Raw genomic sequence first — 23,392 nt, forward strand, 5'->3', positions numbered from 1 at the left:
GAAAAAAAAAAATCCCCCTCCAAACACCAGTGTTTCACAAAATTTAATCACACCATCATCTACTGACACGAGTCCATTACCATAATGTAAATGTTTTTAATTAAAAAAAAAAAAAAGAGATACTAAGCATGCAAATCAATAAACCGACACACTGCATGTAGAAAAAAATAAAAATACCCAAGTACTGACCAAAATGCCATACTGTCCCCATCTGAACGTATTGGCGGAATTAGCTGGACCCTGGATGTCACGTAGTTTCTTCATCTCCTTCTTGGCCTTTTTTAAGTTAGGGACTTTATCGAGGAATTTCAGTTTGGGCCTCTCTGGTAAAACCGTATCTGTCCAAGAGTGAGTGGAAACAAGTGAATAAGAGGTTGAACATGTTTTAATTAAACAGCCGCTAAGTTACATAGCCCAAGAGCATTAGCTCAAAATTGAGTCCAACCCGGAACAAATTAGTAACAAGCTGAATTTTTCAGAATATGTTCAGAATACCCTTAGGAATAACATACTAAAAGTCCCCGGGAATCCACCTTGTGCTGTCTGAGAAATTCAAGATGGCATCCAAAATGGCCGCCGATTGGAGATTTTTCAATATCTCAGGGATAAAACATAATATAAATGCAATTAAAATGTTAAATTATATGTTCTCTCATACAAGCAATGCAAATTCACCATTGTCACACTGTTAAAATTAAAATTAACCAAGATTACAAGGTCATTAATGTGGAAATTACATGGAATTTGATGGTTGACATGATTGACAGATTAGCTTAGTAGGCTACCTACATACATGAACATAATGTAAGACAACAACTAGACATCGATTTCCTTAATATTTAGTGCATCTTTAAGCTTTGATAAAATATTAAAGGGAAATTAAATTTGAGAACTCTATCTTCTAAAACTACAATGGCAAGCTGTTTCAGTACACTTCAACATTCCGGTGACTTTCATGACAAAAAGGTCTGCCTCAATAAAAGCTCTTGCTTATAAACAACGAGTAGACTTAAACACTTCTCAGTGCCTCAGTTGTAATGCTTGGACCTTTGTTGTACCATCAATGAAGTAGGGAATTTATTCAAGCTTGTTTAAGGGTGGAAAAAAATTAATCTTTGCGTTTCTAGCGCCAGTCTTTACTACTAGCAATGCAGTGTGTTCGGACAAAAAATGACTGAACTCAGCATGACCTTTTAACATGCCATTTTTCATTTTACACCACCAATTTACTTTAATTAATATTAATGAAAATAAGTGCTCCAACCCCTAGTAATTGTGTTTGTTGTTTTGTGAACAGAATAGGATGATACGGAGTGAACGAGTAACCAATGGATCCATACTATACACAAATATACTGTTATAATAATGTTAATACACAATGTAATTAATACACACATGTTGGAATTTACTCTCCTACCCTACAAAACATATATTCTGACCTTTTAATTGCATTAATATTTTGTTTCGGGCCTGAGATATGGGCAGATCTCCATTTGGCGGCCATTTTGGACGCCATCTTGAATTTCTCAGAGAGCACAAGGGGGATTTCCGGGGACTTTTAGTATGTTATTCCTAAGGGTATTCTGAACATATTCTGAAATTTTCAGCTTGTTACTAATTTGTTCCGGGTATAACCCTATTACTCCTGGGCTAACAGGTGCTGGAGATAACATACTGTCCTCGTGTTACACATCTGATAAACACAACATGGAAGTGAACTCCACGTCTAGGAAACAACTTCATGCAACATTCGGAAATCAGAATAAGAAACCGTTAATTATTGCGTTTTATTCAGTAGACATGAGATCGGTTAGTTTAAAATAAACACTGATTTCCATGTAGTTAAGTCTTTAATAATATGTATAAAAGGATTACCACTGTAGTCTGGTGGAACATCATACGTCTTCAACCCAGCTGTGAGCATTTTTAAGTGATGCTGCTGCAGGATAGCTGAAGGTGGCAAAGCAGACAGGAAATAAGATTTCACTGTGGTTTAAAATCATGCAATATCTATGCGAAAGTAAGCGCGGTTAACACACTGACACATGGAAACATGTTTCCGTCACTTAGGCCAAACAAAAATAATGTGTGTTTTTCCGGTTACCTGACCGACCCTGTAAAAACACTGCGACCCTTCAACTGTTTATGACCACGATAAATAAACTATTTCTCGCGCCCGACCCTACCTGCTTGGCAGCCACCTGGCGAGTCAAACGAGAACCGCTAGGGCGTGTCGTATAAACCACTCGGTATTTGCCGAAAGACACGAGGCCCGTCAGGAGTAAATTGACAACCAACACGCCCAGTTGCGTCCCGAGGTGCGGGGCTAGCCGGCCCTGGCAGCGCTGATTCGTTGGGGACAGGGCAGAGGTCTCATGCAGGGAATATAATTTAGTGTGGATATGGCTAGATAGTGATTGAAATAATGCATACATCACAAGGAACTGTTTGCTCAGGGTATAAATCAGGTATTCAACACTTCCAAAGCAGGGATGAGAGTGGGTGGTCACCAAAAAAAGCAGAAAACAAGATGGCGCCCAAAGCCGGGGGTCTGGGAGGGATACCCCCCCAGAAAAATTTTGAAAAATAAGGCCTTACAAACCACTTTTCCTGCAATCTGAGCTGTACTAGATAAAAAAAAAATCTGTCTTTTTTATATATTTACATGAAAATATGTTTCAAATCAATAGGAGTATTGTTTGAATTCAAAATAAAATCACATTCTACATTCAAGGGTACGGTTATAATTTATGATCAACAAAAATGACAAACTAAATTCACATTAAACACAAGTTTTATTAATTATCAAAATGTTCATATATTAAATAAAATTTCTTAGGGAGAAAAGGTCAGTCACCCCATGTCCTCATTAGTTGCATATGATTTCAAAGTCTTTTGAAATGTTTAAGTTTTCAAAACTGTCAGTATTAATTCAGATTTACTGACCATCATGTACATGTTCAATGTATTAAATCAAACGAATGCTAAGTTTATGGGATAATGTCTATGTACACTTTATACAATTATTTATAGTTCACAGTCACTTCTCATTTAATCATTTCGACGACTTCTTCAGCCTTTTGGCCAAAGACAAGAGTTTGTCAGTCCTCTCTCTGTTTTTTATACCAGCATCGATTTCACGTACCTTCGCGTCGTCTTGCTTGTCAATTGTATTTGGCATTTTGAGTAAAAAAGCCGATACGAAAGAGAAACGTATTTTTGAAGCGCAGCGACGAACATGTGCAAGTTTCGATAAAATAGAACGATGCGGGTACTTTTATAAGAACTGTTATGATTGGCTTTTATTCTCTCCCACACTCTTGTAACAACCGTCAGTGGCGTGCACAGATAGACACGAGGTGGTGCTCAAGCACCTGCCCCTCTGCCCAAAAAAGTGCCCTTTTGAATTTTTTTTTTACAGTTTACTGAGGCCAATGTCGACATGATCTTTTAGAAAAGCCGCGGCATTAAAAGCGTGTGTGAAAATAATGTCCCGATGTGTGCCCCCTCCGCACACACACCGGACCTCTGTCTCTCTTGCTCTGTCACGTGAACAAGCGTGCAGTGCATTCAATGTGAGGTTGCAGCAGCATAGCGTCCTGGAAGCCACGGCCTTGTCGTAGCGCAGACAACACATCGGGCAGTCAGTCAGCTCTTCCCCTGCCCCACCAGCCAGGTAACACATGAATCGAGTGAAAATGTATTGTTTGCCCTCTAAGCCCAAGCTGTAATTATTTTGTCGTGAAGTAGCCCGTCGCATACAGAAACAACTGCACATAAGTATTATATTTTTTGCTAGACCATTTTCAGATTTAGGAAAACAAAAATTTCTTTTTCTATTTTGTTCAACTAGAGATTCCTGGCAAAGTCAAAAAGCCTTGATGTAATAAATTAACATTAAGTGGTTGTTTTACACCTTTAAAAACTAAAACGGGTCAGTGGCGACCCGAACACAAGAGGAGGGTTAAATCTCAGACTTTTATAATAAAGTGTTCCACATGCGCAAAAAAGTGCCCTTTTTCCCCCCAGAGCACTTGCCCCCCAAAATGTCTGTGCACGCCACCGACAACTGTTATGATTGGCTGTCATGCTCTCGCCAGCGATGTTTTGGCCAATTACATTGTAGATAACACGTATTCTACCGCGAGACTAAAGATGGCGAAAATGTAAACATGTAACATCGTCGTACGCTTGAGTATCACGAAGGAACATACCCCAACCCCCCCCAATGAAAAAAAAATCTCAACGGATTTGGCATAATATCGATTTTCACTCAGAAAAAGCGGAAATCCGCCGAAAAGCGGAAAACTCTCATCCCTGCAATGCTATTCTATACTCAACTTAAGATATCTGAATTGATAATAAATCTGAAATTGGAGGAGTTTGTGTCAGTGAAATGATACATTCCTTGATTTCCTCCTGATTTAAACCTTAGAGCAAATAGTATGAACCATGGACTAACAGGGCTGAAAAATGAAAGCATTTGCATTTATTTTGCAACACAATTTACTAGGGCTGTAACGATACACCCAACTCATGATTCGATTCATATTGCGATTTTTGACCCACGATTCGATACGCCCACGATTTTTTTAAAATGTTTTTTTAAAGTAGTAAATTTGACTTAACATTTACTTACTTACATTAACTATTTAATAACAAATAATTTAGACCACTGCAGAGAATGAGTAATATGTATGCAAAAATGAACAAATGTATATCCAAAGACTGTTTTATTTCTCAAAATAATACTGTTGAGCCGGAAGCTCTGGTTTTTTCGGTTCTGAAAAAGTCATTTTTCCAAATCGTGTAAATCCGTTAAGATTTTTTTTTGGGGGTGGCTCTCTCACTGTCTCACTCTCATAGGGCCAATGATTTTCTGTGATCGCGGAAAACAGATGGAAATTACAGAATTTTTATGGTGAAACATTGCTCGCGCGTCAAAACGTAACTGCCGCAGAAGGCTTCCGCCCAAGCAGACATGCCTTCAGTGTTGCCAGATACTGCTAACGTTTTCCACCCCAAAATATGTTCAAAACCAGCCAAAAAGCACCTAAACCCGCCCAATCTGGCAACACTGCATGCCTTTCCGGTCAAGTGATTGTGATTGGCTTGTGGCACACCTAGCCAGCCAATGAGCTGCTTGTTTACAGATTCGCTCCCCGCGTCGCAACCAGAATGGCGACCGCTTAAAAGAAATGAATGCTCTGCCAGTGGCGAGTGTGGACGTTGCGTGACTCGCAGAAGATTGTCGCAGGTCGGCGAAAAAACGACTTACTAATAGATATAAAAAAATAAAAGTAATTTAAGTAAGTTTAAAATGTAATTTAAATAAAAAGTAAAGTATTCATAAATTGAAGTTTGGAAGCGCCTCTGTTTTCGGGCTGAGGAGAAGTTTGAAAGGGTGTACCGCGATTCTGCCTTCTTGTATCGCGATACGGATCGTGGCTCTGCGTATCGCGATTTCGATTTCGATACGCATATTGTTACAGCCCTACAATTTACAAAAACACAGAATAGGAAACTTAAATATAGGAAATTTAGTTTCTTTATTTGAAAAGAAAATGGCACGGAGCAGCTGTATTCATTAGACCAACATAAGTGAACATTGCATTCATAGACAGAATAAGAAAAAACATGAAGCAAATATAAATGTCATTAAGGCCGAGATGTTAGGCATGCACCCAATTTTGATAAACACACAAGACATCAGTTTTAAGTATGAAAGCCCCCACTAGTATATAGAAATATATTTTGGAAATGTTCAGAACTGAAGGGATAGATCTAGGTACTGGACCACCACCACCACCACTCTGGCCACCACCAAATAGATCATCCACCAAAACATTCCCATTTTACCTGGAAAATGAAAGTATGCCATCATTATTAGAACAATTTACATACAAGTGCATCCTTATATCATCAACGATATCTGATGACTAGGTTTAGTTTTGAACAAGTATTTTGCAAAAAAAAAAAGTTTTCAAAGGAAACTTCTCACTTTTTCCTACCTACCCTAGAAAATTTGTCGTAAACTTTTGGGATAAACAAATTTTTTTTCCCTCCCTACCTACCCTATTTTGAAAACCCAGGAAACAGGAAACACACATTATTTTGTTTGGCCTTAAGACGTCAATCACGAAACGCGCTCATGAACATGAGATTTTGTGTTTCATAATTGAGACTGTTGCGACGGTCCATGTCATTATCGAAAGCAATACATTATGTGAATACAAAAAAAAAAAAAAATCAATATTTTGGATCAAATTATTGATTTCATTCATAAGTAGGCATGTAATGAGTGGTATAAATGTATAGCGAGCCAGTGGTCTGAATTTTTTTTCCTGCCTAGAACATTTTCCTTCCCGGAGCATAAAATTTATAACCATCTATCATTCTGTCCTACCTTGAGAGACTCTTACCAGAGCAAATCTGTGCTTCGTGTAGTGTTTATGGAGGGAGTACATTATTATACTAGTGCATCTCAAACAATTAGAATATTGTGAAAAAAAGTTCAATATTTTCCATCAGTTATTTAAAAAAATTTTAAATTTTACACTCATTACACGTAAACTAAAGTTTCAAGAATTTTTCCATTTTAATTTTGATAAATTATGGCCAACTGTGCAAAAACAAAACAAAAACACACACTTCTCAAAATATTAGAGAGTATCCATGTATCTCTCGGTCTAGTTCAGTGCACGCAACCACAATCATGGTGAAAACTGCTGACCTGACAGTTGTCCAGAAGATGATCGACACCCTCCGCAAACAGAGTAAGTCACAGAAGGTCATTGCTGAAAAGGCTGGCTGGAAAAAAAGTGCGCAAGCAACAGGGATGAGTGCAGCCTTGAGAGGATCATCAAGAAAAGTCGATTCAAGAACTTGACAGAGCTTCACAAGGAGTGGACTGAGGCTGGGCTCAGTGCATCCAGAGCCACCACGCACAGATGTCTTCAGGAAAGGGGCTACAACTGTCGCATTCCTAATATCAAGCCACTCCTGAACCAGAGACAACACAGCTGTCTACCAAGAGATTTTAGAACACTTCATGCTGCCATCTGCTGGCAAGCTTTATGGAGATGCTGATTTCCTTTTCCAGCAGAACTTAGCATTTCCCCACAGTGCCGAAACTAATACCAAATGGTTTGCTGACCATGACATTACTGTGCTTGAAATTGGAAATCCTTTTGTGATTGATTTTCGGAAATATTCTAATGTCAGATACTGGATTTCTGATTTTCATGAGCTAAGCACCATAATCAGGAAAACTTAAAATACAAGTGTTTTTTGTTTTTTACATTACATGTAATGAATATAGAAGACATGAAAGTTTACCTTTTTGATCCAAATTATGAAAAAAAAAACCTTTATGATATTCTAATTATTTGAAATGCACTAGTGGATAAAAGCACACCATAAATGTGCACGTCCTGTAGTGTTTAAGGTAATCATACATTACTATAGATACTCAAACCTAACTCAACCTGCGTCATGACAAGTTCACATCTACAATATACAGGCTACACATCTCGCACAGAGCAAATAAAGCACAAGTAATAATTGCACGAATATTACAAAATACTAGCCTGGCAAGCCAGACTAAATGTGAATATTTAGTCTGGCCTCAATCCGTAGACATTTCCGACGGGTGTAGGAGGAACAAACCGCTGTCTTTCAAACTGTCTCTGTGCGTATAGGCCAACGCTCTGACCAATCAGCGCAACAGTGACTGTGACGTAGTCAGAGCGACAGAAAGCAGTGGGGGAGGCCTTGAAATAAATAATTTTTCAAAATGCGTATTAATTAATAAACAGGTTCTAGATATTAAGAAGTTTGGAGATAATGACCACAAGTTTGGAGTCTGTACCACATACACATTTTTTTTCCCCCAAGTGTTTTTCAAGGGTTTGCTTAAACTGTTTTTGAGAGTTTTTATTTAGTGGTGTTTGGTGAAATAATTTCCCTTAAATTTAAAATAACGGGAAAATAAGAAACAATCAAAAAGTAAATGTTTCAAAGCTGTTTATTAATTCTTCGTACTGCACAAACTAGCCCCATCCTTTTGGCTACGAGCGGAGCCAGCTGGTAGATCAGACTTTTGCCATAGCCGGTCGGCAAAACAGCGAAAACGTCCTTCTTGAAAAGGAATGAGCGGAGAGCCTCTTCCTGCTCATGTTTCAACGAAAACTCCAAGTCTAACACTACGTTCACACTGCAAGGCTTAATGCTCAATTCCGATTTTTTTGTGAAATCCGATTTTTTTGTGAGGTCGTTCACATTAACAAATATATGCGACTTGTATGTGATCCTCAGTATGAACGAAAAGCGACCTAAAAGTGTTCCGCATGCGCATTGCAGGATACGACAACGTCACACGCAGTGAGCATGGCCAGTGTTTACGGAAGTAAAACCGCCCAGTTGCGGTATGACCCATCCAATCTAGCTTGAATAGCTGCATCCCCCCAAATGGAAATCAGCTCCCTAACCTCTGCGTCCTTCCATTGAGAAGATTCAGAACCTTCACAGCCCGAAGCGTCCCTCGCATTGATGTCATGCGCAGGGGTGCAGATACGTTTTTTGAACTGGGGGGGACAAAAAACTGGGGGGGACAAAGCTGCCAGCAAACCAACCCCAACCCCGATATGCCTGTCAAACTTCTTGTGGGTTACCATAGCAACCAAGCTCGAGCTCGCAACCTGTGCAGTCTGCGCAGCTCAACCAACCGAATATCAGTCTTTGTTTTGTTTTATGTGAGTTGTTGCAACTATATGTATACACTGCTGTGCACCTCAATAAACTGAATGGTAATTAGTCTTTTGATTTTTCCGTGAGGTTTGCCTTATGCAAAGAAAGACAGCATAGACGTTTTTTCCTCCCTATAAGTGGGGGGGACCGAACGAGGTGAATTTAAATCTGGGTGGGACGAGTCCCACCCTCTATCTGCGCCCGTGATTATGCGCCATGTTGTTGTAACTTTTTTTGAGAGACCCGCCGCCTACTTCAGCGCAGAATAGTGACGTTTGTGGCTTGTTGATGACGTGTAAGTCGGATGAATGCGACCTGGCGGTTCAGACTGAAGTCGCATATGAAAAGAGCGGATAGGAATCGGAATTAGGACCACATATCCAAACGGCCTGGGTCGGATTTGAAAAAAATCGGCTCTGTGTCGTTCATATTGTCAATAAAAGATCGGATACAGGTCACATATGGGCGAAAAGATCGGATTTGAGTCACTTCAGCCTGCAGTGTGAACGTAGCCTAATTCTTCTAAAACTGATTCTAAAGCGGAGTCAAACGAGCGCTGTTCACTAGCCGTAGCCATCTTTCCTGTTGCGCTTTCTCCAGCGTCGCGCAGCCTTGTCGTCACTCCTGCAAAAGCCCGCCCAAAGAATCCAAACAAAAACCTTGCGTTGTGATTGGCGGGCACGATTTGATGCCCGGGGTGTTTTTGTTTATATGGTGCGAGGCTAGACCCATTCGCTAGGCAAAAAATATTTTTGGCCGCTAGGCGGGTGGGTCTAGTTTACTAGGCTAACAAAATACTAGAAAACTAAACCCGTTTCAACATCTAACGGCAGCAAACCAACTGTCATTCAATTCCTTCGATGGCAGCATATATTTTTATGGGTGTGTGTATGAAATAGCGAATGACTCGTTGTGCGCTTGTGCAGTCAGCGTTGGTTAGGGCTGCAAAGGGGTGGAAAGTTTCCGGGAATTTTCACTTTTGGCATTTATTAAGTTTTAAACAGTTTAAAACATTTCATCAGCCAGAAAAACAAATTAAAACCCATGTTAAGCCTTTCAATTATGTACTGTTTTGTGCTAATTAAGAATAGGACATATTGCTAAAAGAAAATTAATAAAAAAGGCTTTTTAGTTTTTCAATATTATTATATTCAGATTTCTCAGTGAAAAGTTATTCTCCTCAATCTCAATTAGGGATTTTTCTTCAAATAAAGCATCTTGCCACTCTTACATTTTGTGGGAAATTCCAAGATGCTAAATATAATAACATTAAATATAATAACATTTAATATAATAACATTTAATATAATAACAGTACCCTTTGGTAAGAATTGACTGGAAATCTAACTCATTGCATAACAAGTAGTGATTTCTAAAAATCTTGCAAACACTCAATTTTGACCATTTTTATTACAAAATTTTTACAAAACTTGAAGACTTGTCTACAGATTTAATCACAAAGGTATCACCATAAAACAACAAGGAATATTTTAAAAATGTAAAATTTCTAATTACTAGTAGTCTTGAAATAAGTTTTGCTGCTTGTAAAATCTACGGTATTAGCGACACTTTTTTTTCTTTGAATCTGGAGCAAGGCTGTTTGTCATTGTTTCAATAGCATTGCAGACCCTAATCATTACTTCTAATCTGATAATTTGCAAGCAAATTACCTGACAGGATATGGTTTACAAACCAGTTGCAAAAGGAATTCAAGTTGTTGAAGTATAATTAGTAAACAAAAAAGTTACAGGAAGCGGTCTTCAAAATCATAAGTAGAGTTAAAGTTGCTTTTGAAGGCAAGTGCTCACAAAGTCTGAGGTTACTGTTTAATTCATTATACATGTACCAGGGAAAACCCATATTATTGTTGTAAAACATTTGGTGGTTATTCATTCTCAGTTGTTAAATTAGTCACACGCTTGGATGTTCTTCTGAACTAGGGATGTCCCGATCCGATCACGTGATCGGAAATCGGGCCCGATCACATGGTTTCAGACTCGATTGGAATCGGGCATTGCCTCCCGATCAGAGATCGGATATATATCTATATAATATATTCTCATTTTTAACACATCAATAGCTATGCGTTGGCACAGAGTGAGACCAGACCTCTTGTCTCAACACAGCAACATCAACGCGTGCGGCATGACATCACTTTGTAGCGGAGACGCTATTGGTTATTGGCTGCCTGTTGCCGGCAAAGTTGAACACGGAAGCAGTTCGAAGCGGAAAGCAAAGAATGAGATCTTTTTTTTTTTTTCGTTGGATGACAAAAGAAACGGGCTCAAACCTGAAAGGGTAGAAATGCTTGTTTTCATCAAGAAAAACGTTCATTTCCTTAATTGAAATGACTGTACACCACTGTGAGATGCGTTCTTAAAAGCAAATTACTGGCACTGTGGCACTTTATTTTTTTTTATTTGTTTACATTCCTGCCAGGTATTTTAAGGTTATTTTTTTTATTTGTTATTTATTGTTCAAACTGCCTCACGTAAGTGCTCTGTTTGCTAACGGAGTTGTTGGATGTTAAAATAAGGTGTTAAATAAAAAATGAGGAACATCCTGGATCCGTTTCTTTCCTCGTCTTTATTTTTTATGGATTATAAGAAGTATCGGATCGGGACTCGGTATCGGCAGATACTCAAAATCAAATGATCGGTATCGGATCGGAGGGCAAAAAAACCTGATCGGGACATCCCTATTCTGAACAGAACAGAGACCCAGAGAAATATCCTAATCTGAATAAAAACGACCTTATTTTTTTTGTATCAATTTTTAAGTAAAGTTGGTTTTGAAAATTCCCGAAAGTTACCCAAAATTCCCATGGAAATTTTCCGCTCTGAAAATTCCCAGGAATTTTGCAACCCTAGCTCTGGTATGACATTTTCAGGGGTAGGAAGAAATTTTAAAACACCGTCATTATCACAAAAATATACCTCTTCAAGAGTGATTCAAAACTCCTCGGATTCACATTGGGGTCCTGCATAAACCCTGTCAGGGTTTATGTCACAATAACAAGCTTATTGTACACTACCGTTCAAAAGTTTGGGGTCACTCTGAAATGTCCTTATTTTTGAAAGAAAAGCACTGTTCTTTTCAATGAAGATCACTTTAAACTAATCAGAAATCCACTCTATACATTGCTAATGTGGTAAATGACTATTCTAGCTGCAAATGTCTGGTTTTTGGTGCAATATCTCCATAGGTGTATAGAGGCCCATTTCCAGCAACTCTCACTCCAGTGTTCTAATGGTACAATGTGTTTGCTCATTGCCTCAGAAGGCTAATGGATGATTAGAAAACCCTTGTACAATCATGTTAGCACAGCTGAAAACAGTTGAGCTCTTTAGAGAAGCTATAAAACTGGCCTTCCTTGGAGCAGATTGAGTTTCTGGAGCATCACATTTGTGGGGTCGATTAAATGCTCAAAATGGCCAGAAAAATGTCTTGACTATATTTTCTATTCATTTTACAACTTATGGTGGGAAATAAAAGTGTGACTTTTCATGGAAAACACAAAATTGTCTGGGTGACCCCAAACTTTTGAACGGTAGTGTACATTACCCCTTACGCAACAATGAGAAAATTACGATTTAAATCGCTCATTATTATGAGATAGAAAACCAGAATTACGAGATGCCAAGTTATAATTACAAAAAAATAAAAAAATTCTAAGTTCCCCTACCATTATCCCGTTTGGACACAAGGAAAAATGCTATGGAACATCATGTGTACAACCGTACACGTTATGTCCGAAGGGGTTACGCTGGGGGGGGGGCGCTCCCCCTAAAAGTTCCCCTGCCACACACGTTTTAAAGGAGAGCTGAAGTCATTTTTTCAACTTGCTTTATTTCTTAATTAACGTGTTATTCAATGACGTTTTCGGTTTTAGTAACCTTATATCGTGACTCGTATTGGCAACGAACTGCAATTAAATATTATACTTATCGGCCTATTCGGTTTTTAGCCGTGTTGAATTTAGTTCATTTGGTCCACGGCAGGCGTCGCTTATCCGCGCGATCTTCACGAGACTTGTGTGAGACTTTGAAACGTCAAGCATCAGTGCCGCCATTTTGAAAACCGTTTTCCAAACGAAACATGGCACAGAAACGAGTTTAAATGACGATTACTGCCTACTTTTTTCAAACTTTCCTGATTGCTATCAAAACAAACAAAACTTCCGGCTTGATGACATCAGCATTCAAAAGAGGGCGCGCGCGTCTTTTTTTGCGGTCGCGCTGAAAGAAATCAAATTAAAAGTCTCAGATTTGATTTAATAAAAGGCAGCGGCAAAGAAGAAAGTATTCAGCCTTGATTTAAAAGAACTGAAAGATACTTTGTATTGATTAATGTGGGAAATGCGCTCAGTGTAATATGGATTTATCACAGAAACACATGCATGTATTTATTATTTTGAAAACCCACCAGCTGACTGATCCGGCACGTTTTAATTGTGCGACAGTAACGACGTAAATACCAGCGCGACGGACTAGTGTCCGAAAACGTTTTTTTCCCCCCTCTCTCATTTTACCAATGAGCTCACTATATAGTCCTCTATAGAGTAATTCCCTATATAGTGAACGAGTGAGCGATTTCGAACACAGGGAACGTTGGCAGATGTCGGTCGCTTTGATTTCCGCTGTACGTTTTACTTCCGTCCTACGATGTCTCGCACAGGTCTCAGCGAATCTCGTTTACGGCTGTTGTTTTGCCATATGGACTCATAACTTGCTCTAGCAATGACAAAATGGCGATCAAAAATGCATTGCGATATTTAATAAAATTAGTGAAATAGAATTGTGGTGATAAATTTGCCTCCAGTTCTCCTTGAATACGAAATGCCGCAAATTTGCGCAGTTATCAGCTGCTCAAACAAACAATTCTACTAAGGTTGGAGTCAGATTGTTTAGTTTACTCACTGTTAAAATGCGAGAATGACCCCAAATGGAAGATCGAACCCGTAGACGACAGAAACGGTGGCTTGCAAATGCGAAAAGATCGGACATATAAGAGACCAGCTACAAATACGTGCAGATAATTTCGTAAAGGGTAAGTTTGTTTTTCTATCATTTATGTGAACCATAGACAAAAGATATATAAAAGATGCGATATACTGTAAGTGATAAACATGTAAGCGCTACTCAAATTTATATTGCAGTTACAAATGCGTAGCACAAAGCCCCAGTAAAATGTAGGAAGTTGAGCTCAGTAAAATGCCTCAGAAGACGTCAATAATTAGGTTTTTTTTCCTTTCGTTTGTCCCAGTGACGAAGCTAGTAGTTAAACACCAGGTACAGTAATTCACGCTCTGCCAAATCCGTACTCTACAACATTGCTGTACGGATCCACCCTTGAACATTTTTTTTAATCTTTTCCCTGTACCTGACCTTGTCACTATTACTCAATTCGTGATGCATTTGCAAAAAATTATAGTTTGCCAATGTACTCTCCTTGGTCACCATACCACAAAGATGGCAGGCACAAAATCAGAGAGCATCATGGGAGATTCGTGCTGCAAGTGCAAATGGTCTACTGGAGGGATGAACGTTCCCTCATTTTTATATATCAGTGTTTTCCCCAGAAAAAATTAAAGCCCTAAATTCTGGCATGATAATACACCAGGGTTCCTACAGATATTTTATGTTGAATTTACTACCTTCACAATTTTTTTTTACTACCACAGCGACAATTTGGATTTGGACATTTTCTCACAATTTAACAAGGTAATCTTTGAGTGTGTGTGTTAGTCCAAGTGAATGTGCTACATATAAGTTAGTGACGACTCTACCCAAAGAGTTGGATTGATGAGACAAGATAGAAAGAAAATCTGAACGTACCGGTAGTGTAACTCTTTCCCTTTGGACGCATAATAGAACCTCCCATTGCTAGGGCTACACATGGAGTAATGCATATTTGCATAAAAGAAAACAAACTTCCACATATAATTTATGCCCATGTTTACATTAGACCGTATCAGCGGATCATCAGATTAACGTTTTTAAAACGATTAGCGTGCACAGCAACACCAATACACGATTCGCGTGCACACAGCAACACCAATACACGGATACGCTCAGCTCCGCAGGCATCCTGCGCTCCAAATCACTCCGCCCTGAACAGCGAGTGCCCTCTGGAGGGTGCGCACTCCGGCCCTGCGCAGCTCACAGAGCATGCGAGTGAAGTGAACGAGCAGTGATTTGGGACTGAGCCGCTGTGTGTGTGATCCCAGCGCATATCACTTACCACTTGCAAGTGGAAGGATGGCAAGCCTAAAGACAATCATAACTACACAATGGGCAGTATTTGCATCAGTATTTGCAGTATTTTTATACTTTTATACTCTTTAATGAAAGGTGATGCAAGGCGGAAGTCCGCGCCGTTTTTCAGCAGTCGCGTCACATGACCAACGCCAGCGAATCAGGAAGGTGGATGTCACAGTGACGTTGTCCAATGACGACGCCAGCTAGAGCTCAGCACAGCGTATCCGCGTATTCTCAATGTTTACACAGCACCGGACCAGACACGATCTGGATTGAATACGTGGACGCTGGCGGATTCCCGTTTCCCGGCGTTTCCAGGCGGTTTAATGTAAACGGACAGTGCATCCGCGAAGAAAACGAGACAGATACGGTCTAATGTAAACGTAGCCTATAATTTTATTGAACTGTGAAACTGTGGCCCATAACCTCTTAACGGGTACACAGATTTGCACTAAACCTTGTGTGTCAACACTTCACATTAGGTACAAGATCTGATTACATTTTGTCGGCCAACACTTTCAAGATGGCCAACATTTTGTTTGTGGAATAATCTTTTGAACAGGTGAACAGATTTGCACAAAAAAAATCTTGTGCGCTTAGGTACATCAACTCATTACATTTAAATCAGGTCAAACGGCAAACACGAACCCACACACACACACACACCGCACCAGGCGCACGCACACATGGGTGCACACACACATGACAAAGACAAGACACACCCTAAAGATACAAAACACACATAACCCAAGCCCTATTTTGGCAGTCTCTCAACACATTGCCAAGTTTGCTTAAGATAGTCATTTGCACCAGTCCTGTAGTCGTGAAGGCCCGTGGGCAAAGTCAACACCTTCCTCCCAGAGATCAGCGTTTTAGAGGGTTAATCTTAATCATTTGAACAGTTCAACAGATTTGCTCATCACATTTTGGATGCCGGGCGGCACGGTGGTGTAGTGGTTAGCGCTGTCGCCTCACAGCAAGAAGGTCCTGGGTTCGAGCCCCGTGGCCGGCGAGGGCCTTTCTGTGTGGAGTTTGCATGTTCTCCCCGTGTGTTTCCTCCGGGTGCTCCGGTTTCCCCCACAGTCCAAAGACATGCAGGTTAGGTTAACTGGCGACTCTAAATTGAGCGTAGGTGTGAATGTGAGTGTGAATGGTTGTCTGTGTCTATGTGTCAGCCCTGTGATGACCTGGCGACTTGTCCAGGGTGTACCCCGCCTTTCGCCCGTAGTCAGCTGGGATAGGCTCCAGCTTGCCTGCGACCCTGTAGAAGGATAAAGCGGCTAGAGATAATGAGATGAATGAGATTTTGGATGCCTCAAATGGCGCGCACACAACGCACCAGGCGCGCGCGCGCGCACAACGTACCAGGCACACACACAACGCATTACATGTGCCTCAGTTGTTTGACCTTTTCTTCGATCAACTTTTCAATGAACGCCTCTCGCCGATTGCCATCTACCGCCTTTAGCCAGTCTTTAAAATCAGGTTCCTCCAGCCAGAGGTCTGGAAATTTGCATTTCCCCATTGTTTAATTCTCGTGCAGATGTCGCCAGTCGGGTCAACAGATAGATTCGACTAGAGCCGTATAAACAAAGTCAGTCTCGTACTAAACCATCTCTGGTATAAATTTATACTGGATTCGACCGTTATTGGAATTCAATGCGCATGCGCCACCAACTCCTCACTGCGGTCCTCCTCGATACATAAAAATAAATTCGCCCAAATGTAGTAATTTATGGATATTATGGCATGCAGGTTAATTAAACGAATTAGAAAACACATAGGCCCAGTTGGATGGGGGTCAAAAAAAAAAAAAAAAAAAAAAAAATTTACTACCACGTCAGATTACGTTTACTACCTTTTACTGGCCATAATTTAGCCTATTTTAATTAACTACCTTTTAAAACCCCGCGGGAACCCTGTACACAGACAATTGAGCGCCAATTACGCGAAGTGAAACTTGGGGGGGTGCGAGGGCATGCACCCCGGAAATTTTTTTGAAAATAGATGCTCTCAGGTGCATTTTCAGGGTCTCTGAGGTTTTAGATACAGGATTACAGGATAGATTTTACCAGTGTTTCAATGCTTTCTGACCTAAATAGTATTAATGTATACATGTTTGAAATTTCACCTTAAAGTTCAGCATGCAAGTTAAACTGTTTTGTTCTAGATTACTGAGGTCTATGACAGACTGAAAATCTACAGGGATCCCTTAATTATCTATGATCGAGTAGTGCTGTAACAAAAATGTGCATGAAAATATGACCAGTGGTTTTGCTCCGTCTTATGCAATCCAGTGAAGAGAACCGATCATCATGACCTCCTGTTGATCACAAAGGGATCTGAACCCAAGACCTGCCATCGTAAAATAAGTTGCTGTATTACTATAACTGTAGTGATTTAAAATGTTTCTGATGCAATTACCGTAATACATGTATAACTAAGATACACTGAAAAGAAAAGTAAGGCAACTGCATATTATAAAGTTTAAATTTTGGCACTTTATTAAATGGACTCGATTAAGATTAAAACCTATTTAAAGGAAAAGAAGCTTAAATGAATGAATTAAGTTTTGCAGAAAGATTATGTACTTATTAACAAATTCTCTTCATGAATGTGTTTATAAGTGTCAAATGGAGCATAATTTCGAATAATAACGATAAGCGTATTTGGCAGTGTGATGTCACTGCGAGCCTTTTAATAACAAAAGAATAATCCGAGCCTTCTTTTGTTAAATGGATCCCAGTGACATCACACTGCCAAAACTGCTTATGATTATTATTTGAAATGATGCTATATTTGACACATTTGGACAGCTTCACTTCGTGTGTTTATAAGTACATAATCTTTCTGCAAGCCCAAACTAATGAATGAAGTTTTCTGCTCCTTTAAAGCAGATTAATTCTCCTTGGCTTTTGCTCGGCCCAATGTTGGCCAACCCTCTCGTAGTCCATCTCGCTGTCATCCATGCTGGTGGGGATCCAATTGTCCAGCGAGTGCTTTTTGAGCCAGTCGCTGTGATCAAAATTGACGACGTTTTCGTTGTCGTGACAGTTGTCTGGTTTTGTGCGCCATCACTCACGTGGGTTTGTTGGCGTTTAGTCAACCAATCTCTGATCGAAGCCATAATGCTAATAGACCAGGTCAAACTTTTGTGATTAAAATCAGTCGGCTTTGTCCGTCTGGTGGGGGACAACAACGGCAGCCAATGAGATCGCTTATAATGAATCGGAAAATTCCGGGATGTCTGACGTTTTCTTTCGATATTTTCATTGGACGGTTTGAACACGTGATCTTGACACAGCCAACAGGTTACAGTTTGTTTACATCATAGCACACGGACATATTACTTTGACAGAATCAACACAAACATTGGAAAAAAAAAAAAAAAAGGCCGCTTCTTTAACACAAATATCGATCAGTATATAAATGGATCTGTTATTTGCTCTCCTATGTATCGAGTTACTTGTGGGTAGGAAATTTAACGTATCGGTATAAATCTAAGCGTATCGGATTTTAACTAAAGCGACTAAGCGTATCGGCAGGCAGAGCAAGCGTTTCAGGCTCGATACACAAACTCTTTGGGAAAAACCATATATTATATAAACTTTTATTTAATCAGGTACAGTGGTGCTTGAAAGTTTGTGAACCCTTTAGAATTTTCTATATTTCTGCATAAATATGACCTAAAACATCATCAGATTTTCATACAAGTCCTAAAAGTAGATAAAGAGAACCCAGTTAAACAAATGAGACAAAAATATTATACTTGGTCATTTACTTATTAAGGAAAATGATCCAATATTACATGTGTGAGTGGCAAAAGTATGTGAACCTTTGCTTTCAGTATCTGGTGCGACCCCCTTGTGCAGCAATAACTGCAACTAAACGTTTGCGGTAACTGTTGATCAGTCCTGCACACCGGCTTGGAGGAATTTTAGCCCATTCCTCCGTACAGAACAGCTTCAGCTCTGGGATGTTGGTGGGTTTCCTCACATGAACTGTTCGCTTCAGGTCCTTCCACAACATTTCCATTGGATTAAGGTCAGGACTTTGACTTGGCCATTCCAAAACATTAACTTTATTCTTCTTTAACCATTCTTTGGTAGAACGACTTGTGTGCTTAGGGTCGTTGTCTTGCTGCATGACCCACCTTCTCTTGAGATTCAGTTCATGGACAGATGTCCTGACATTTTCCTTTAGAATTCGCTGGTATAATTCCGAATTCATCGTTCCATCAATGATGGCAAGCCGTCCTGGCCCAGATGCAGCAAAACAGGCCCAAACCATGATACTACCACCACCATGTTTCACAGATGGGATAAGGTTCTTATGCTGGAATGCAGTGTTTTCCTTTCTCCAAACATAACGCTTCTCATTTGAACCAAAAAGTTCTATTTTGGTCTCATCCGTCCACAAAACATTTTTCCAATAGCCTTCTGGCTTGTCCACGTGATCTTTAGCAAACTGCAGACGAGCAGCAATGTTCTTTTTGGAGAGCAGTGGCTTTCTCCTTGCAACCCTGCCATGCACACCATTGTTGTTCAGTGTTTTCCTGATGGTGGACTCATGAACATTAACATTAGCCAATGTGAGAGAGGCCTTCAGTTGCTTAGAAGTTACCCTGGGGTCCTTTATGACCTTGCCGACTATTACACGCCTTGCTCTTGGAGTGATCTTTGTTGGTCGACCACTCCTGGAGAGGGTAACAATGGTCTTGAATTTCCTCCAATTTGTACACAATCTGTCTGACTGTGGATTGGTGGAGTCCAAACTCTTTAGAGATGCTTTTACAGTATAACCTTTTCCAGCCTGATGAGCATCAACAACGCTTTTTCTGAGGTCCTCAGAAATCTCCTTTGTTCATGCCATGATACACTTCCACGAACATGTGTTGTGAAGATCAGATTTTGATAGATCCCTGTTCTTTAAATAAAACGGGGTGCCCACTCACACCTGATTGACTAATTTCACCTTCTAATTAACTGCTAATCCTAGAGATTCACATACTTTTGCCACTCACAGACCTGTAATATTGGATCATTTCCCTCAATAAATAAATGACCAAGTATAATATTTTTGCCTCATTTGTTTAACTGAGTTCTCTTTATCTAATTTTAGGACTTGTGTGAAAATCTGATGTTTTAGGTCATGCAGAAATATAGAAAATTCTAAAGGGTTCACAAACTTTCAAGCACCACTGTAATTTAATTCAGATCAAGATTTCTTTTACAATAGACACCCGAATAGAACATGACCACCTCTCCTGCTGAAACTGCATCCCCTCAGCACATGATCCAACTTGGATTTAAAAATAAGTAAAGATTCTGTAATAGGACCCCCCCAACAAAACCAGTAAATTCAGGGTAATACACTGGACAGAATCTCATTATGCAATAGCAAATCACAACCACGAGAAAATTCTAATTATGATATTTTAAGTAATTATTATGAGATACCTGCTCATTATTATAGTGGAAACGGGTTTCCATGAGATAAACCATCCTATATACTAGGGTGCATCAGTTGCCCCCTAAAAATGAAAAGCTCCTCCGATCATGATGCATTTTTGTTTTTATGTTCCTTTTGGTAAGAAAACACACTGGGTGAAATATTTTGACAAAATTCAAAAAAGTTTAATGGTGGCACCAGGAGCTCAAAGTTATGGAAAAAGCTGCTATTTTATGACAAAATTTCTATCACTTTTCATGAAACATTATGGCACCTTATAGAGTATAGAGGGCTCCGAGATGATGCTAAAAATAGTAACCATGCGGTCGGCGCGGCCATCTTGGAAGTCACTCGCTCCAGAGCGCTCATAAAGTACACATCATAGAGTACACATTCACCGATTCGTTTCCGCGTTAGAGGGCTTAAAAGCTTGGATTTTTTAAGAATTTAGACATCTGAAGTGATGGAGCACTACTGTGAAAGTTTGGATAAGCAGGCACGGGAGCGTTATGCTGAGAAGGTACGTTTCATTGGGAATGTAGATCCATACACTGTTAGTGAGAAGGAATGGAAAGCTGACCCCAGCTTGTTGCCGCATGTGACATACATCGATCTTGTGAACTATCTAGTGTTTCACCCAAGTCCATTTTGTGAACTAAAGCATGTGTACGTAAACATTACTAGGCCTAGATCTTAAATGCCATTTGATGCAACAATGCACTGCAGTAGACATAAGCTACCTAATGTGATATATATCCATTAATCATTGCTGAAAGTACATAGAAAAGATAATTTGTATCACATTTATTTTAGTAACTATGAAATTCAAGACAATTTAACCTACCTGTCACAAAGTGATCAGAACAAATCCGGATTAGGGATGTTAACCGATGACCGTTTGACCGGTGGTTGACCGAATCAACGTCAACCGGTTAATTTTTTTTTGGTTGTCGGTGAAAAAAAAAATAAAAAATCAATCGTTTTGAAGCTGCCGATTTTGGAGCGGAGAACCTGGAATTCCATGTTGTAAACGCTTGGGCCATGCCATACGGTGTAAGGACGACAGCTGACGAATCAGAAACACCCATTCAGTCATGTCCCGCCCCAGTTAAAGACAGCTGACAAATCAGAAACACCCATTCAATCATGTCCCGCCCAGCTGCCACTCGGTGAAAGTGTAGACACAGGCTTTTTAGCTTACAAATTACTATTCTGTTTTTTTTTTAAAATTATTATTAGAAGGCACATGGAGTTTAGTCCTGCCTTGGCCAGTGCATTCTGAAAGTATGTTTCGCTCTGTAGCCAACAATGCATGTTACTGCAGATCATATCTCTCCACACAAACTAAAGGCGCAGATGCCGACTTTTTTTTTTTGAATCGCGCAGATCCGTTTTTTTTGCGGGGGGGCGTTGGAGTGTCCGATTGTAATTTCAAGGTGGATTCTGTATTAAAATTACTAAATAGGCGGGTGCCGTTGCAGTCCATGAGGCGTGGGGGGTGTGGGAGGAGGGCAGTGGATCGGGGGCTGCGCGCGTTTGCGCGGAAGCTGCGCACATTAAATTCTGCGCGGCTTCAGCGCGGGCGCGGCTTTCTAATTTGCTGTTTTCTTCTCGTGCTTGTACTTCCTGTGTTTCGTGGACTGTGGCGGCATTTGCTTATATGCAGAATGTGCTTTGATGAAGTTGTGGTCGGACGCTCCAACGCCCCCTCCCCCGCCCCCCTTGGGAAAGGAAGGTCGGATCTGCGCGATTCAGCCGTGGAGAGGGCGGCATCCGCCAAAAGGCGCGCCGTTAAAGGCCCGGTCACACAGCGCTTTACGGCTTTATCACGGCCAAAACCCGTCAAAAAGTGCTCTCCCGTGAAGCAGACGATATTGTTCGTGTTGATGTCGAAGTTAAGACGTGTTACAGTCGATATACAGACATGACAGGACGCAGGGGAAAATCGGAATGGCGTCAGACGCGGCAAAAAGTTTTGGACTGCTCAAAACTTTAGACCGCGGACAACCACGGCCGGCACACGTGGTAAAGACGTGCAACACACGTGAAAAACACGTGATAATCAGTGTCCCGGCCGTTATTAAAACTTGGGGAGACGTGGTAAGACGCGAAAGTTTGGCGGTCTATCACGGGCAGAGCACGGTCATCGGACGGGTGTTACGCGTTGGTATCACGGGATATAGCGTGTGTTTAGCGGCTTATCACTGAGAAATGGATTTTTCCGCGTACATAGCACTGTCTAAGCCCGTTAAACGACGTCTCAAACAAGTTCTAAATTCGATTGATCACTGTCTAATCACTTCTGCATCACTTCTGATTTGCGGCATGTATAAATACCGTAATTTTCTGAGACCTCGGCACTTGCAGTCTAGATGTCAAGGGGTGAACATGAACCCTCAACGCTGTGATGTCCTCATCTTAATGCTCCAGCACCAACAGAACCAACTGATACAGGCTCAACATATCCTTGCTGAGAGAAGAAGAAGAAGGAGGAGGAGGGTGGTACGGAACATCTGGGTGCGTGGCTGGACTTGGTTAGCTGTGCTTAGGCAGTGCTGCAGCAGTGAAACAGCCACTGACGGCCATACCCCGTACAAAGCACGGCAAAGCCAAAATTGACCAAAAATTAGCACTTACGACCACGTCCACCAGATTTTTGTATTTTTTTGTACGTGATACAGACGCGGAGTGCTGTGTGACCGCCCCTTTACATCCCTGTAATAATTCCAATTCTAGAATTTTAAACTCATAGGTTAACCAACTAATGAGGCTCAGTGGTCGGCCAAGATTTTTTTTAGTTTTCGCCATCCCTAATCCGGATGCAGTCAAGTTGTCCTAAATTTGATGGGTTAATGGCAGCCAGCCACTGTCGTCTCCTCCGCTCGCTTTTCTCCTGTGCTGCAATTCCCTGGTTAGTCACGACTTTAGGGAGT

At 40.5% G+C, this 23,392-nt stretch overlaps 1 protein-coding gene across 3 annotated transcripts in view; it reads right to left on the reverse strand.

Annotated features, from left to right (window-relative positions):
- mrpl16 (mitochondrial ribosomal protein L16) overlaps positions 1 to 23,392 on the reverse strand; it is a 50,915-nt gene that overhangs the window by 26,710 nt on the left and 813 nt on the right. For 2 of the 3 annotated variants that reach the window (XM_060898648.1, XM_060898650.1), the window contains exons 2-3: positions 1,876 to 1,950; positions 190 to 338 (exon numbers count right to left, since the gene is read on the reverse strand). In XM_060898648.1, coding sequence (XP_060754631.1) covers positions 190 to 338; positions 1,876 to 1,950 — 224 coding nt within the window. Of the gene's footprint in view, positions 1 to 189; positions 339 to 1,875; positions 1,951 to 6,733; positions 6,811 to 23,392 lie in introns of all 3 variants that reach the window. The other variant, XM_060898649.1, reaches the window with a different exon arrangement.

This window comes from Neoarius graeffei, chromosome 18, assembly GCF_027579695.1.
Source record: "Neoarius graeffei isolate fNeoGra1 chromosome 18, fNeoGra1.pri, whole genome shotgun sequence".
Taxonomy (NCBI): Eukaryota; Metazoa; Chordata; class Actinopteri; order Siluriformes; family Ariidae; genus Neoarius; species Neoarius graeffei.